We start from the raw sequence: 12,598 nt of genomic DNA on the forward strand, positions 1-12,598 counted from the left end.
GAAGTAGTTAGGCCAATACTAAGTGCTTTTGAAAATCCTATGCTTAATCTCTTTGGCACCAGTTCTCCAGGAATGTTCATCACAAATCCAAAAAGAAACTGAGTGTGTGCCAAGGTGGCTTTCATGCCAGCTTTTAGTCTCCTTCTTCCACCAACCCTCCCTTCCCACTATCATGGGGAAGTTTGGGCACCAGGCTAGTCCTTGGTGTAAATTAAGGCAACTTGACAGGCACTCATATGTATGCTAATTGACAATAGCCCCCAGAGAGCAACCAGGTGTAAAGGAGCCCCTACACCAGGATCCAGAAGTAGGACAATATAGGAGCTCTGGTGTCAGCTCTACACTACCTACAACTCCTTGCCCACACTGGGGAATTTTTAGTACCCAACTAAGAGCAACTGGAGCAGCACAAAGCAGTCCTCATGCACCAGTTAATTGTGATCTTCATCTTCACCAACAGTATTTTTCTTGCTTTATGAAAATTTTAGTTCTTGGTTATTTTCCAAGGTTTCAAAACCCTGAACTTTGTATAAAAACAGGACTTACTCAGCCCCAAACGCCACAGAACCCACATGTACTGTCATCCAGAATTTTAAACCCAAGGGGCCAGATAAGCTTTACAGATGTTCTGTTCTAGGATGCCTCATCATATAATTCCTGACTTGCATAGGAGGAAAATGTCTCCAGAGTGCATTCCATATAGTTGGAAAGTGAGGTGGCCCAATTCTCCAAGATATTCTGCTCCCGCAACTCCCATGGGCTACAGTAGGATTTGCAGCTACTCAACACCTCCCATGATCAGGCCACTAATTTCTAAACTCACATCAATTTATATTAAAAGCAAGCAAGTTTAATTTTTTCCCCTCACACATTCCAAGTAATGCTGGTTGTTGCACATACTGTTATTCTGTAATAAACTTAAATGTTTCACAGGGATCCGTTTTATTGCACTGCTCTCTCTCATTTATAGCAATGATTCTTCCAATTGCTGCCAATTTGCCTAGTTATTTAAGCATGCAGATTAAATACACATTATTTTCCTGATGAGAGTATTAGGATTCATATAGTCTTGAACCTTGTAGTAGTTAGTGGTAGCAAAGATTTTGAGACAGCTCCTTAGCAATTAAACCAGACTATCTATAATGCTTTTTTCCCCCTTCACAAGAAAGCCTACATTAAATATAGATTATCCTCAAAAGAGAGACTGAAATGTGGACTGATGTTGGTCTTATCCTTTAAATACCTAAAGTTTATATCAAAAACATTAATCTTCTTGAATAATCCATGTTTCATGGATAATAAGCACTGTTGTGCTAGAAAAGTTAAAAACTTTTTATTCCCAAGACAACTCCTCACAGAAATGAAATAGTGTGCATCTCTTTTATGTTCTCCTATTGCAAAATGCTCAAATGTCCTAGAAAGGATTTGAGTGATGTAAGAGAGTTTCTGGAATTCCAGAATAGAATTTAGAATGTAGAATTTCTGAATTGTACCTGGCCAGATGATTGGTCTATGCATTCCAGTATCCTTTCTCCAGCAGTGTCAGATACTTCAGAAGGAAAAATGCCATAAAATACCATAACTTTCTATTATCAGATCTACTAGTTTATTGTAGCATTCACTCCTGCATTATCTCTGGTACTAATGGCATCCACTCTGTCACCCACCTGCCCACTTCTCCAACAAACAACATCTTCACACTTTCTCCTTTGCTGGCCCCATGCAGGGGGAAAAACCCTGACAAAATTGCCTTTTCCTATTTTAAATTCTTACCTAAATTTTAATTCCTAAATTTGAAAACCTACCTCTGGTTTTGGGGCGTGCAAATCATTCTTATTTGGAATTGATTAGAGAAGAGGCACATTGTTATATCTGATGTATCTTTACCTCATCCTCCAACTTACCCCCTCACCCAGTTTTTCTGTTTCATCCACCGGTTGTGGCCTTTCTGACATGTAGGTTGTTAACTCTCTGGGGAAGGAGATTGACATCTTTGTTATTTGTCTGTACAGCACATAGTACTGATCCTTTTTTGGGATTCCTAAGAGCTACCATAATACAAATAACAGTATTATAGAGGAGGGATTTTCTTTCTAGCCATGCCTTGTGATCATCTTTGAATCATGGATCATGAAGATAGAACAATCAAATATTATAAATGTTGATTAATGGGTACATCCATGCTTAGGTGTTGCAGAACTGAACGACAGATACCATCACCATCGTAGCTAAGCTCTTGGTAAGTGCTTGGATACCACAGAGATTGGAGTCTGCACAAGAATCTAAATAGGGAGAACCAGCTTGAATTGAACATGGGACCAGAAGGTAGAAATGCCTAAATTTTTATCCATGGTCTTAGGGTTAGTTTACCCTATTGGTAAAACAGTGTATTCTGTTAACCATGGGTTGCTAACGTGCTAAAGAGGAAAAAAATATATATACACAGCACAACAAACACTGAGGTCTAGCCAAAAATATATACAAGGTGTCACCTAGCATGTGTGTAAGCTACCATTGGGTGACAGAGATGACATTTTAAAACAAACCACTGAGGGGTTTTATATGATGGCTGCATTGCCAAGTATGTTCACTCAAGCTGTGGTTGGGAAATTGGCAGCAGACTGGAAAAGGAATCAGCTGCCTACCTATTCCTGGAAGATCAGATCCTAACCAATGCCTATCTGTAGTCTCTGACACACGAAACCACAATCATCTCTTACAATTTCTGTTCATATCTGCTTTGTCCTCATTATATGGTCACTTTCCAGTGATAATGCGGTCTATTCCTTTCTTGAAATTATGTTGAGGAAGCACTGTATGCACATTTTGCACTGTTCATGATGCTTTGCACCAGATCTGCATCTAATTTATATTCCCATCACAGAGGAACGCCTCACAAATTAGACCTTTTGTGGGAGATAGCTTAGAAAGCCTATTGTTTTTTAATCAGGGATTAGATGCTAAGAATTGACTATGATTCCAGGAGTGTAAAACCTATTATAGTAGAACAGTTTTCCACTGGAAAATGCTGATTCGTGAAAATCGAAACTTTTCATGGGCACATCAGTTTTGACAAAATTTAACTTTGAAGAAAAAGTTGAAACAAAGAGTTTTGAAAAGGTCCTTATCAGAACAAAATGTTTTAATTTTTTTGTTTCAAATTGACTTCATTTTAGATTATAATTTATAATATAACATTTTTAAAAGTCAGTATCAACATGAAAAATTTAGATTTTATCAAAATGAAATGTTTTAATTTACCCCCAATATTTTTTCTTCAAAAATGTTGCTTTATGGAAAATTTCAAATATGATGTTAGTTGCAGATTAGGAGTGAAATCAAAATTCAAAATCATGAATTTCCTGTAAAGCAGAAAGTCTGGTTCCTGCACAGCTCTAATTAATTTGCCCCGTAGTTCAAATTGGATATGCGACGCTTAACTGCCTCGCTTGTTTTGTTGTGTTGCAGCGTATTTCCTTTTTAACCAATTGCCACCCAGAAGTGGTTGCATTACAGTACTACATAAGGGTTGTCAACACATAAAAATTGCATTGTGTTAACTGTACTGATATATACTAGTACAAACTATACTGCTTCCACACTAGGGGTGGTGCCAATTAAACTATTTCCTCAGAAAATCACATCCCTAAATGAAATAATTAAATTAGTATAAAAGCTATGTGTAGCCAAGGTTTAAGGATGAAATTCATCCCTATACTTAACACAGGGCCTCTTTATTAGCATTCCTCTGCACATTCAAAATAGACTTATTCCCACCTCTCAGTGGCAACAGTAGTAATTTAGAGCACTCAGCATCTCTTAATAGAGGACCAGCTTGAGGTCTCTGCACCACTAAGGTCCCATCTAGGCCTTCAGTGTTGGATTTCAGAGGTATATAGGCATTGTGCTGGCTCCTAGCATGGGGGCAAATTTTGTTTGTTATCTTACTGTATAGTTTGTACAAGCAGTAGAGTTTGCAAAGCCCTGTTTAGATGAAAGGCATTATAAAATATAAGGTTTCAGAGTAACAGCTGTGTTAGTCTGTATTTGCAAAAAGAAAAGGAGTACTTGTGGCACCTTAGAGACTAACCAATTTATTTGAGCATAAGCTTTCGTGAGCTACAGCATGCATCCGATGAAGTGAGCTGTAGCTCACAAAAGCTTATGCTCAAATAAATAAAATATAAGATCATTCTTATTATTAATAAGGGGAAATTTGGGGTTACACTACCACCATTAGAATAGTATGTTTCTATACTTGTGTTGTACAACTTCTCTGCTGATTATGAAATGGAAACCTAGTCGGGACAGAGTTTGGAAGTTTTGCTGTCATAATCTAAAATAAATTCAGCAAAAGAACTCTTGTAAACAGGTGCTAGTCACATATGCACATACTTTAAGCACACACAAAAAATGGGATTTAAATGGTATGCTGGCCTCCTGATATGGGTGACTTCCCCCAAAGAGAATATCCCTTCCCCAAGCTGAGAAGCAAAGAAACTAAGTCATTAATGTGTTAAGTCATTAATGTGTAGAGGTCTGATTTCTAATGCCTACTGAAGCCAATGGAACAGCTCCTATCTACTTCAACAGACTTTGGGTGTGGCTGTGGTCTGGTGCATCCAGAAGCCTAGAACAATCATTTGAATTTATTAAATAACATTGCAATTCTCAGACACAGCTGTTCATACTTCAAAGGGCAGTTGTACCGGCATCTTCTTGCCCTTTTCCAGTCACAGTTAGTGAGCACACTGATCACTGTTGACCTCAATCCTAATGAGCAAAAGCTGGGACTCCCACTACTCCATGTTCTTTATTTACAGACATCAGAGGAGTGCACATTTCAGCTGGAAGTACATACAAATTCTAAAGGGGCGGGGTGGGAGACAGGGAATCTCTTGCATTGTCTTATTCAAGATTTTGTTAATTTCCCCCTACTGACCAAAATATTAATCATCACTAACTTTTCCAGCTAACTTGGTCTCCTTCCAAAACAGCCAGCAACTGCAATTAATGCCATTGCTCAGGCCAGAGAGTTTTGGTTTAGTTAATAAATTTGCTATTTATTGTCCATTTGGAAAGCATTTCTCTCTGCATGCAAGCATGCGTGGGTAATTATTTCTTAAGCAATGCAAAGGTTTTTCTTTAGTTATTTACTAAGTATATTACAAATAAAAAATCCTGCCCTTTAATCTCTGTTGATAATTTTATTAAAAGCACTTCCCCCTGCATTCCTTAAAACAGGGAGTTAGTATTCTGAAAATTATTTTAATATAAACTGCAAAACCTGCAAAGGGGACTTTGCCACAATATGCAAAGTGCCTATAAACCACCTTGAAGGGGGCAGATCTGAAACATTTTAAACTTGTACTTCATCCCTCTTTCAGCAAGCATCCTCTGCAGATTTAATGATCAGGAACATCCTTCTGATGCATGCTGGGAGATATGGCTGCAGGATACAGACCACAGCAGACAGTGTGTCAGATGAGGCAGAACTTCTTGTTAGGGGTGAGTATATTAAATCTCAGGTTTCAGAGTAACAGCCGTGTTAGTCTGTATTTGCAAAAAGAAAAGGAGTACTTGTGGCACCTTAGAGACTAACCAATTTATTTGAGCATAAGGTTTCGTGAGCTACAGCTCACTTCATCGGATGCATACTTCCAGGAGCATCAGATGAGCATCTGACAAGGTCCTGCTCCCTCCTCATGCCCAGGCCACCTGGCCAGTGGCTTGGCATGAGCAACTCTAAGGCTCTATGCATCCGATGAAGTGAGCTGTAGCTCACGAAAGCTTATGCTCAAATAAATTGGTTAGTCTCTAAGGTGCCACAAGTACTCCTTTTCTTTATGTTAAGTCTGAAGACATGATCAACATAAATGATCATACAACTGAATTTAAATGCATGGAGTTTGAGCATATCAGTGCTGTACATTATTCTTAGATTTTACAATACTGATGTCATTTTTGCTTAATGTTTTTGTCTTTGAAAAAGCTGTGTGGTAGACCAGTCTGCAAAACAGGCGTGACTGACAATGGCAATTGGTAAATGGACCCTCAGTTCTTAAAAGATGTAATAGCTTAAAAAGCATATTGAATTTTTTAAAAAATAATTCAATTCTGTGTGAGGTAAATGATTTTTTTTCATTTGTTATTATAAATGTTATCTAAAATTGAAGCCATTCGCTCAGGTTTAATGGTCAGGAAATATTAGCTCAGTTCCTAACCTGCGGGGACTGCTCTGTTTGTAGTATAATGAAAGGTATGAGCAATTATTAGGAAGAAATCCAAAATCTTAATATTTTTGAATATATGAGTGAAACTTTGCCTTACAGAGATCACATTGGCAACTTGCTAGGAGCTGGCAGATGCAATTAGGGTTCAACCCTGCAAGCTGCTGAGCACCACATGAGAGGTGCTGAGTGCCCCTAGTTCCCATTGACACAAGTGAGAATTTAGAGTTCTGAACACCACTCAAGAAAAAATGCTCAGGGCTTTGCAGGATCAGCGGGGCCTCCAACTAACACAAAGTGAAGCAGAGCTTAGTCACTTCATTTGCAATATGTCTTCCTTGCTGACTTCAGATCATACAGTCTTAGAAATGGAGGGCTGGAAGGGACATCAAGAACACCATACCAAGTTCCATCTTGATCAATGCATGATGGCACCTGTAGTCTCATGTGTCCCCCACCTTTGCATTAGAATGTGGGAGGCTGCACTGTAGAACTCCTTATGTCTCATTTAGGCAGCAGGCATCACGCTGGCCATGCTTGTTATATGGTATGCTAAATTTTAAAATGTAATACACTGTGGGATATTGTATTAGCATGTAGGAAACCCCAAATAAAAAATATAAGACGACTAGAGAAGATTTTAAAAAAGTAAAATCCTTTTAGCTTATTCCACCACTTGTTCAGGCTTGATTTTTTTTTTCTATCTGTCATTTGCATGGAGAAAATATGCTCTGTGGAGAAGAAATGGTGTTTCTGGCAGAGTGTGAGGTTCTTTACTTATTTGATGGGAGGGGCTGTTAAATGTTGCATGAACTCAAGGACTACAGGGCTTCTATTAACCTAACTTCCGTGAACGTCATTTCACCAGTTAAAAGTTTCAAAAATTGCTCAACCTACTAGTACCTAGAATTCCACAGTCTTGCTTCTAAATTACACAGATCTGACCCCTGCTCCATAACCTCCTATGGTAAGCTAATTATTTCTCCCCCAGTGGGGTTCATTTTACATATGTGAATTTACTGTAGTTTGCTATAGAAAATGTTTCTCAGAATAGGAGGTCTGTATGTGAGAGTAATAAAAGCATTATCTGAGGTATTAGAAGGAATTGGATTCATGTGTCCCTAACTTTGTGATGAAATTAAAACTATGACATGAAATTAAAACATGATTCAGTTTCAAATATGCCATACTTACTATGCTCCATTATCCTTGTCTCTGAGGCTGGCAAATAAGAGGATAAAATCAGAATTATGTTTGTATCTGTTTTACAACTGGTTTACATTGTGTGTCTGTTTTTGTACTGATGTAAAGTTCTGCTTTCATTAAATTATGTGATTTGGTTAGTTTGTTCAAGAAGTGAATTTCCTATTAGATAGTTGTAATACTTATGCAAATAGCACAGAGCAGATTCTACAGTGTCAGCATTGCTTTTGCCAAGGGCTGGGTGATTTTTTTCTTTGTTTTTGGCCTTGCGGTAAATATTTAAAGCAGATTCCATGTAGTTGTCACTCGTTCTTTCTTCTTCAGCATTTTTCAAAAATTAATCCAAAATATTTAAGAGAATCTAAATATTTGTTTTCCTTTATACTGTTAAAAATTATTGTAATTCAGTCCCTGTGCCCCTCCCCAGCGTTTTTCTCTACATCGCTCAGTTTACAGTGGCACTCAGTGGTTTGCAACTTGATAGTCCCAGGTTGCAGTGTCATGGCAAGCTTCTCTTGGTTGAGTCCTTGAGAACACTGGACACTGATTCAGCAGAAGAGGTCAGCGGTGCAAGGTTACTCTGAAGACTTCCAGTTTGGGGTGTGGAGGAGGCTTGTCATGTGTCTAGGAAATTCCCTACCACTGTGCCGTTTTGTCAATGAAAACCAAAAGAGTACTGCTATATACTCCCTAGGTAGTATAACTTCTCAGGGATAGCTATTGTCTGTAGTTTAGATGTTATACTGTAAGGCTTGTCTGATCTTTTTTGACATATGTGAATATGTGAGATTGTCTTCACTTACTGTACCCTCCATCTCCTCGGTAATACTTTTCACACACAGAGTAAGTTGAATCAAAATCACTTTACACTTCCTCTTTTAGATATTCAAGGATATAACTGGTTGATTATTTGCAAGGGGACTACATTATGCTACTACTAATCAGATGTGTTGACTGTAAGTCAAAGGAAATTATTTTGACTCTTTATAATGAAGGAATAGAGAGACAACTGTACATTATCCTGCCCTCATCAGTTGGAGAAGAACAACACAAAGTCTTTGCAAATCCCAGTTGGTATCACACCTCAGGTGTAACACTTCAAAGACAGCAATGTACCACCACATTCTCAGGCACGTGCCGTGTCTCAGAACATTGTATTGTATAGAAAACATATAGTTCCTTTGTATATTGTGTTCACTATGGAATAATATGCACCAATCTCTGTCTAGCATATTCATTTGAACACAGTATGAGTAGTAAGGCTTTAATTATTTTTCATTATTTATATAGTGCCTTCAGTATGTACTGCATTGTACAATGGAGGAAGTTTGCTAAAAAAATAAATGGTTAGACAACTTGGGTTAGCTCTTTTGTGCCTGCAGAATGAACAGCGCAGGGCAAGTCTAAATACTTTTGCCTGTAATTGCATGGTATCATAAATATAAAGGGAAGGGTAAACCCCTTTGAAATCCCTCCTGGCCAGGGGAAAGCTCCTCTCACCTGTAAAGGGTTAAGAAGCTAAAGGTACCCTCGCTGGCACCTGACCAAAATGACCAATGAGGAGACAAGATACTTTCAAAAGCTGGGAGGAGGGAGAGAAACAAAGGGTCTGTGTGTCTGTCTATATGCTGGTTTCTGCCAGGGATAGACCAGGAATGGAGTCTTAGAACTTTTAGTAAGTAATCTAGCTAGGTATGTGTTAGATTATGATTTCTTTAAATGGCTGAGAAAAGAATTGTGCTGAATAGAATAACTATTTCTGTCTGTGTATCTTTTTTGTAACTTAAGGTTTTGCCTAGAGGGGTTCTCTATGTTTTTGAATCTAATTACGCTGTAAGATATCTAACATCCTGATTTTACAGGGGGGATTTCTTTATTTCTATTTACTTCTATTTTTATTAAAAGTCTTCTTGTAAAAAACTGAATGCTTTTTCATTGTTCTCAGATCCAAGGGTTTGGGTCTGTGGTCACCTATGCAAATTGGTGAGGCTTTTTATCCAACATTTCCCAGGAAAGGGGGGGTGCAAGTGTTGGGAGGATTGTTCATTGTTCTTACGATCCAAGGGTCTGGGTCTGTAGTCACCTAGGCAAATTGGTGAGGCTTTTTACCAAACCTTGTCCAGGAAGTGGGGTGCAAGGTTTTGGGAAGTATTTTGGGGGGAAAGACACGTCCAAACAGCTCTTCCGCAGTAACCAGTATTAGTTTGGTGGTGGTAGCGGCCAATCCAAGGACGATGGGTGGAATATTTTGTACCTTGGGGAAGTTTTGACCTAAGCTGGTAAAGATAAGCTTAGGAGGTTTTTCATGCAGGTCCCCACATCTGTACCCTAGAGTTCAGAGTGGGGGAGGAACTTGACAAATAGTTTGCACCTATAATTAGGTAAAGAAAGGTGCAAGTACTCAAATTTATGTACATCAATTTGTCAGATGCAAATAAGGAAGCTAATCTTCTGAAAATTTCCTACCATATGTGCAGGTTTTTAAAGGGTTGTGGGCCTTTTGCAAATAAAGTGTACTACCGTTTTGGGTGTTCACTGGATTTCATTTAGCATGAAATACACTTTTTTTATTGACGTCTTTGTTAGTGACAAAACCATAATTTGAGCTTCCCGCACATACTCTTCAAAAATGTTGTTAAAAGTTTTCCACCAAAAGGCTGGCAAGAAGCAAGACTCTTATCCCTCGACATAGTTTCAACATTTGACACTCAAAGCTGAAGACTTTGATGGGTACTTTAGAAATCTGATTAAATATCACATAAGTAATACTAAGGCAACTTTCTATTTAGTCCATAATAGCCTCTCTTTCTCCCAAATACCTTTCTGTTCTGTCCCTTGTTGTTATTTATTCTCCTTTCTGTTTTATTTTTATTTTTTTTAAATATGGCAAAGAATGGTGATGTCATTACCTATAAACATTTTATTGACAGTGCCAGTGTTTGCCCTATGAATTAGTGCACTCAACTTTCAGCTTAGAATTTAAAGCATTTAAATCCTATTATGATTTGCAAGTGAAAAACAGTTTAGTTGTTTCATCCTAGTGAATATTTGTCCTCAGAAAACTACTGCACAGTTTGACATAATTGAAGTGTCTGTGTTCAAATGGGGCTCAGCCACTGTAATGAAAGAAGACAAAACCAGAGGTGCTTTGGCAGAGTAACATGAAGAACTATGCACAGTTCCTCACCACACTGTTTGGTTGTAGGTAATGCTGCTCCTTAACTTGTGTAAGCATCAAATACCCTTTTCAGAAATTGGCCTAGAGAGTTCTCTGTCCCTTTGCATCACAAGAGAACCCTTTCTGTTGAACACCTGTGACAAAGATACAAGTTATAATCTTTTGCTTCCCACATACAAAATTCCATTTTGTGCCTAGATTTAATTCTTAAAGGTTTACAAAATGCATGACTTGAGTTATTGATTACTAGTTCTAAATATTGGCAAAACTTGATTGTGAATTCTAATAAATCTTTAGTGGTAAACTTGCTGTCATCAGGCCAAATTCTACTCTTGGATACATACACATGGCTCTCACTGCCATATTTCAAAGCTCTGTGCACTCATCTGAGGACAAAATTTTGCCCACAGAGACCACGAATGTGCTGGTGCAGAAATCAATCAGCGGAATTACATGTGTGTGGAGGGTAATAAAAATATCCTCTACTCCTTCTAGATATGACTGAATAGTGCAAAACAAGAATGGTGAACATGCATTCTGTTTCTGACTTTCACCATGTTCACACTTCTCTGGAAAAAACGGTGCAAACAGGTGTTTCTCCACAGCAGTGTTTTCAGAGTAGCTGTTTGTCATGTAAACAAGGGTATTCACAGAGAAAAAAGATATGCCGAGGAAGTGCTTGTCCGTGTTTGTAAAGTTTCAGTCATCCAGTCAAGGAGGAGACACTATTTTTGGTTTTTATCAATCAATGCGTATCATACCCCATTCTTGGTACTGATCCAGGAACAGTTTTCCCTTGCCTAATGCCCTCTCCGTTACCGATCTTTATTTTATTTGTATACATCTTCAGCTTCCTGTGATTTTCAACCAGCAAGGGATTGAAAAAGAAGAATTTTTCAACTTGGCTGGTTTTCCAGCTATAATTGGCACCACTGCGTGTCTCTGTACTTATTTTTCACAAAGAAGAGATTACAAAAACAGAAGGCTCTAATGCAGGATAAATATGCATGTCATGTTCTGACACTAATGATGTGATCACAAATGTTGTTACTATACTCACGTACCAACCAGGAGGTTTACATTCTGCGGATGTCTCTGCTGATTCCTAGCCAGCGATGTGTTAGGTTCCCTCAAGACAATGCCTGGTTGGTAAGTTAATTTGTTTTCAAAGACTGTCTTCCACAAAGGTTTGTTGTGTTTTTAAGTTTCCATTATGTGATAGAAATTCCAAAACAATCTTTATTCATTTCTTATTACAGTGAATATCTCCATGATCTGCTACCTCCGTCAACCTTCAGTTAACCAACATTAAGTCATCAGCTAGCTCTATCATGGAAAGAACTGACATTGTAAAGCAAATACTTTTGTTGTCTTAATACTGCAGATCAGCATTGGTCCTGCCAGCCACATCTGGCAAAGGTAAATAGAATATTTTGCTTTGAGGAGGGGGAGGAAGTTTCTGGAACACTATAACAGCTACAGCACTAAACATAACTCAATTTTACCAAAAAGACCTTCCAAAGCCACAATCCAGTTCCTAATTAATTGAAGTTTGTCTTTGACCTTGTTAGAATAAGGCCCAAATTAGGCCTTCTCTTCTACAAATAATAGTTTCTGTACATTCTTCTGTTCCCATTTTTTGTTGAGGAAACAATGCAGTTCCACTGTAAACAGCAGGGGGATGATTTGTTGGGGCTGCACAAGGGTGAAACATTTCCTACATAGGATGGAACACATTTCTGGGTGATCTCCGCTTGCAGCCCCAGGACTGGGGATTACTCTGTTTTCCCCCTCTTCTTTGGGCTGATTGGGACTAGGGTTACAGTAGCAGCTTCAGGGCAACTCAGGCAGTTTTCGTGAATCAGTGCATTAAAGTGTATACAGTAGTTATCAATACGGAGCATATTATGATACAATGTTGCAGGGATTGAGACTTCACTTTTAAGCGTTTAGAAATAAGAGAAAAAGGATTTTCCTATAAATATTT

At 38.3% G+C, this 12,598-nt stretch overlaps 1 protein-coding gene across 2 annotated transcripts in view; it reads left to right on the top strand.

The window, feature by feature from the left end:
* The window catches only part of CNTN5 (contactin 5), a 969,593-nt gene that overhangs the window by 890,272 nt on the left and 66,723 nt on the right, over positions 1 to 12,598 (top strand). For both annotated transcript variants that reach the window (XM_073337877.2, XM_073337885.2), the window contains exon 16: positions 5,388 to 5,508. In XM_073337877.2, the coding sequence (XP_073193978.1) occupies positions 5,388 to 5,508 (121 nt within the window). The remainder of the gene's footprint in view (positions 1 to 5,387; positions 5,509 to 12,598) is intronic.

Source organism: Lepidochelys kempii, chromosome 1 (assembly GCF_965140285.1).
Source record: "Lepidochelys kempii isolate rLepKem1 chromosome 1, rLepKem1.hap1, whole genome shotgun sequence".
Taxonomy (NCBI): domain Eukaryota; kingdom Metazoa; phylum Chordata; order Testudines; family Cheloniidae; genus Lepidochelys; species Lepidochelys kempii.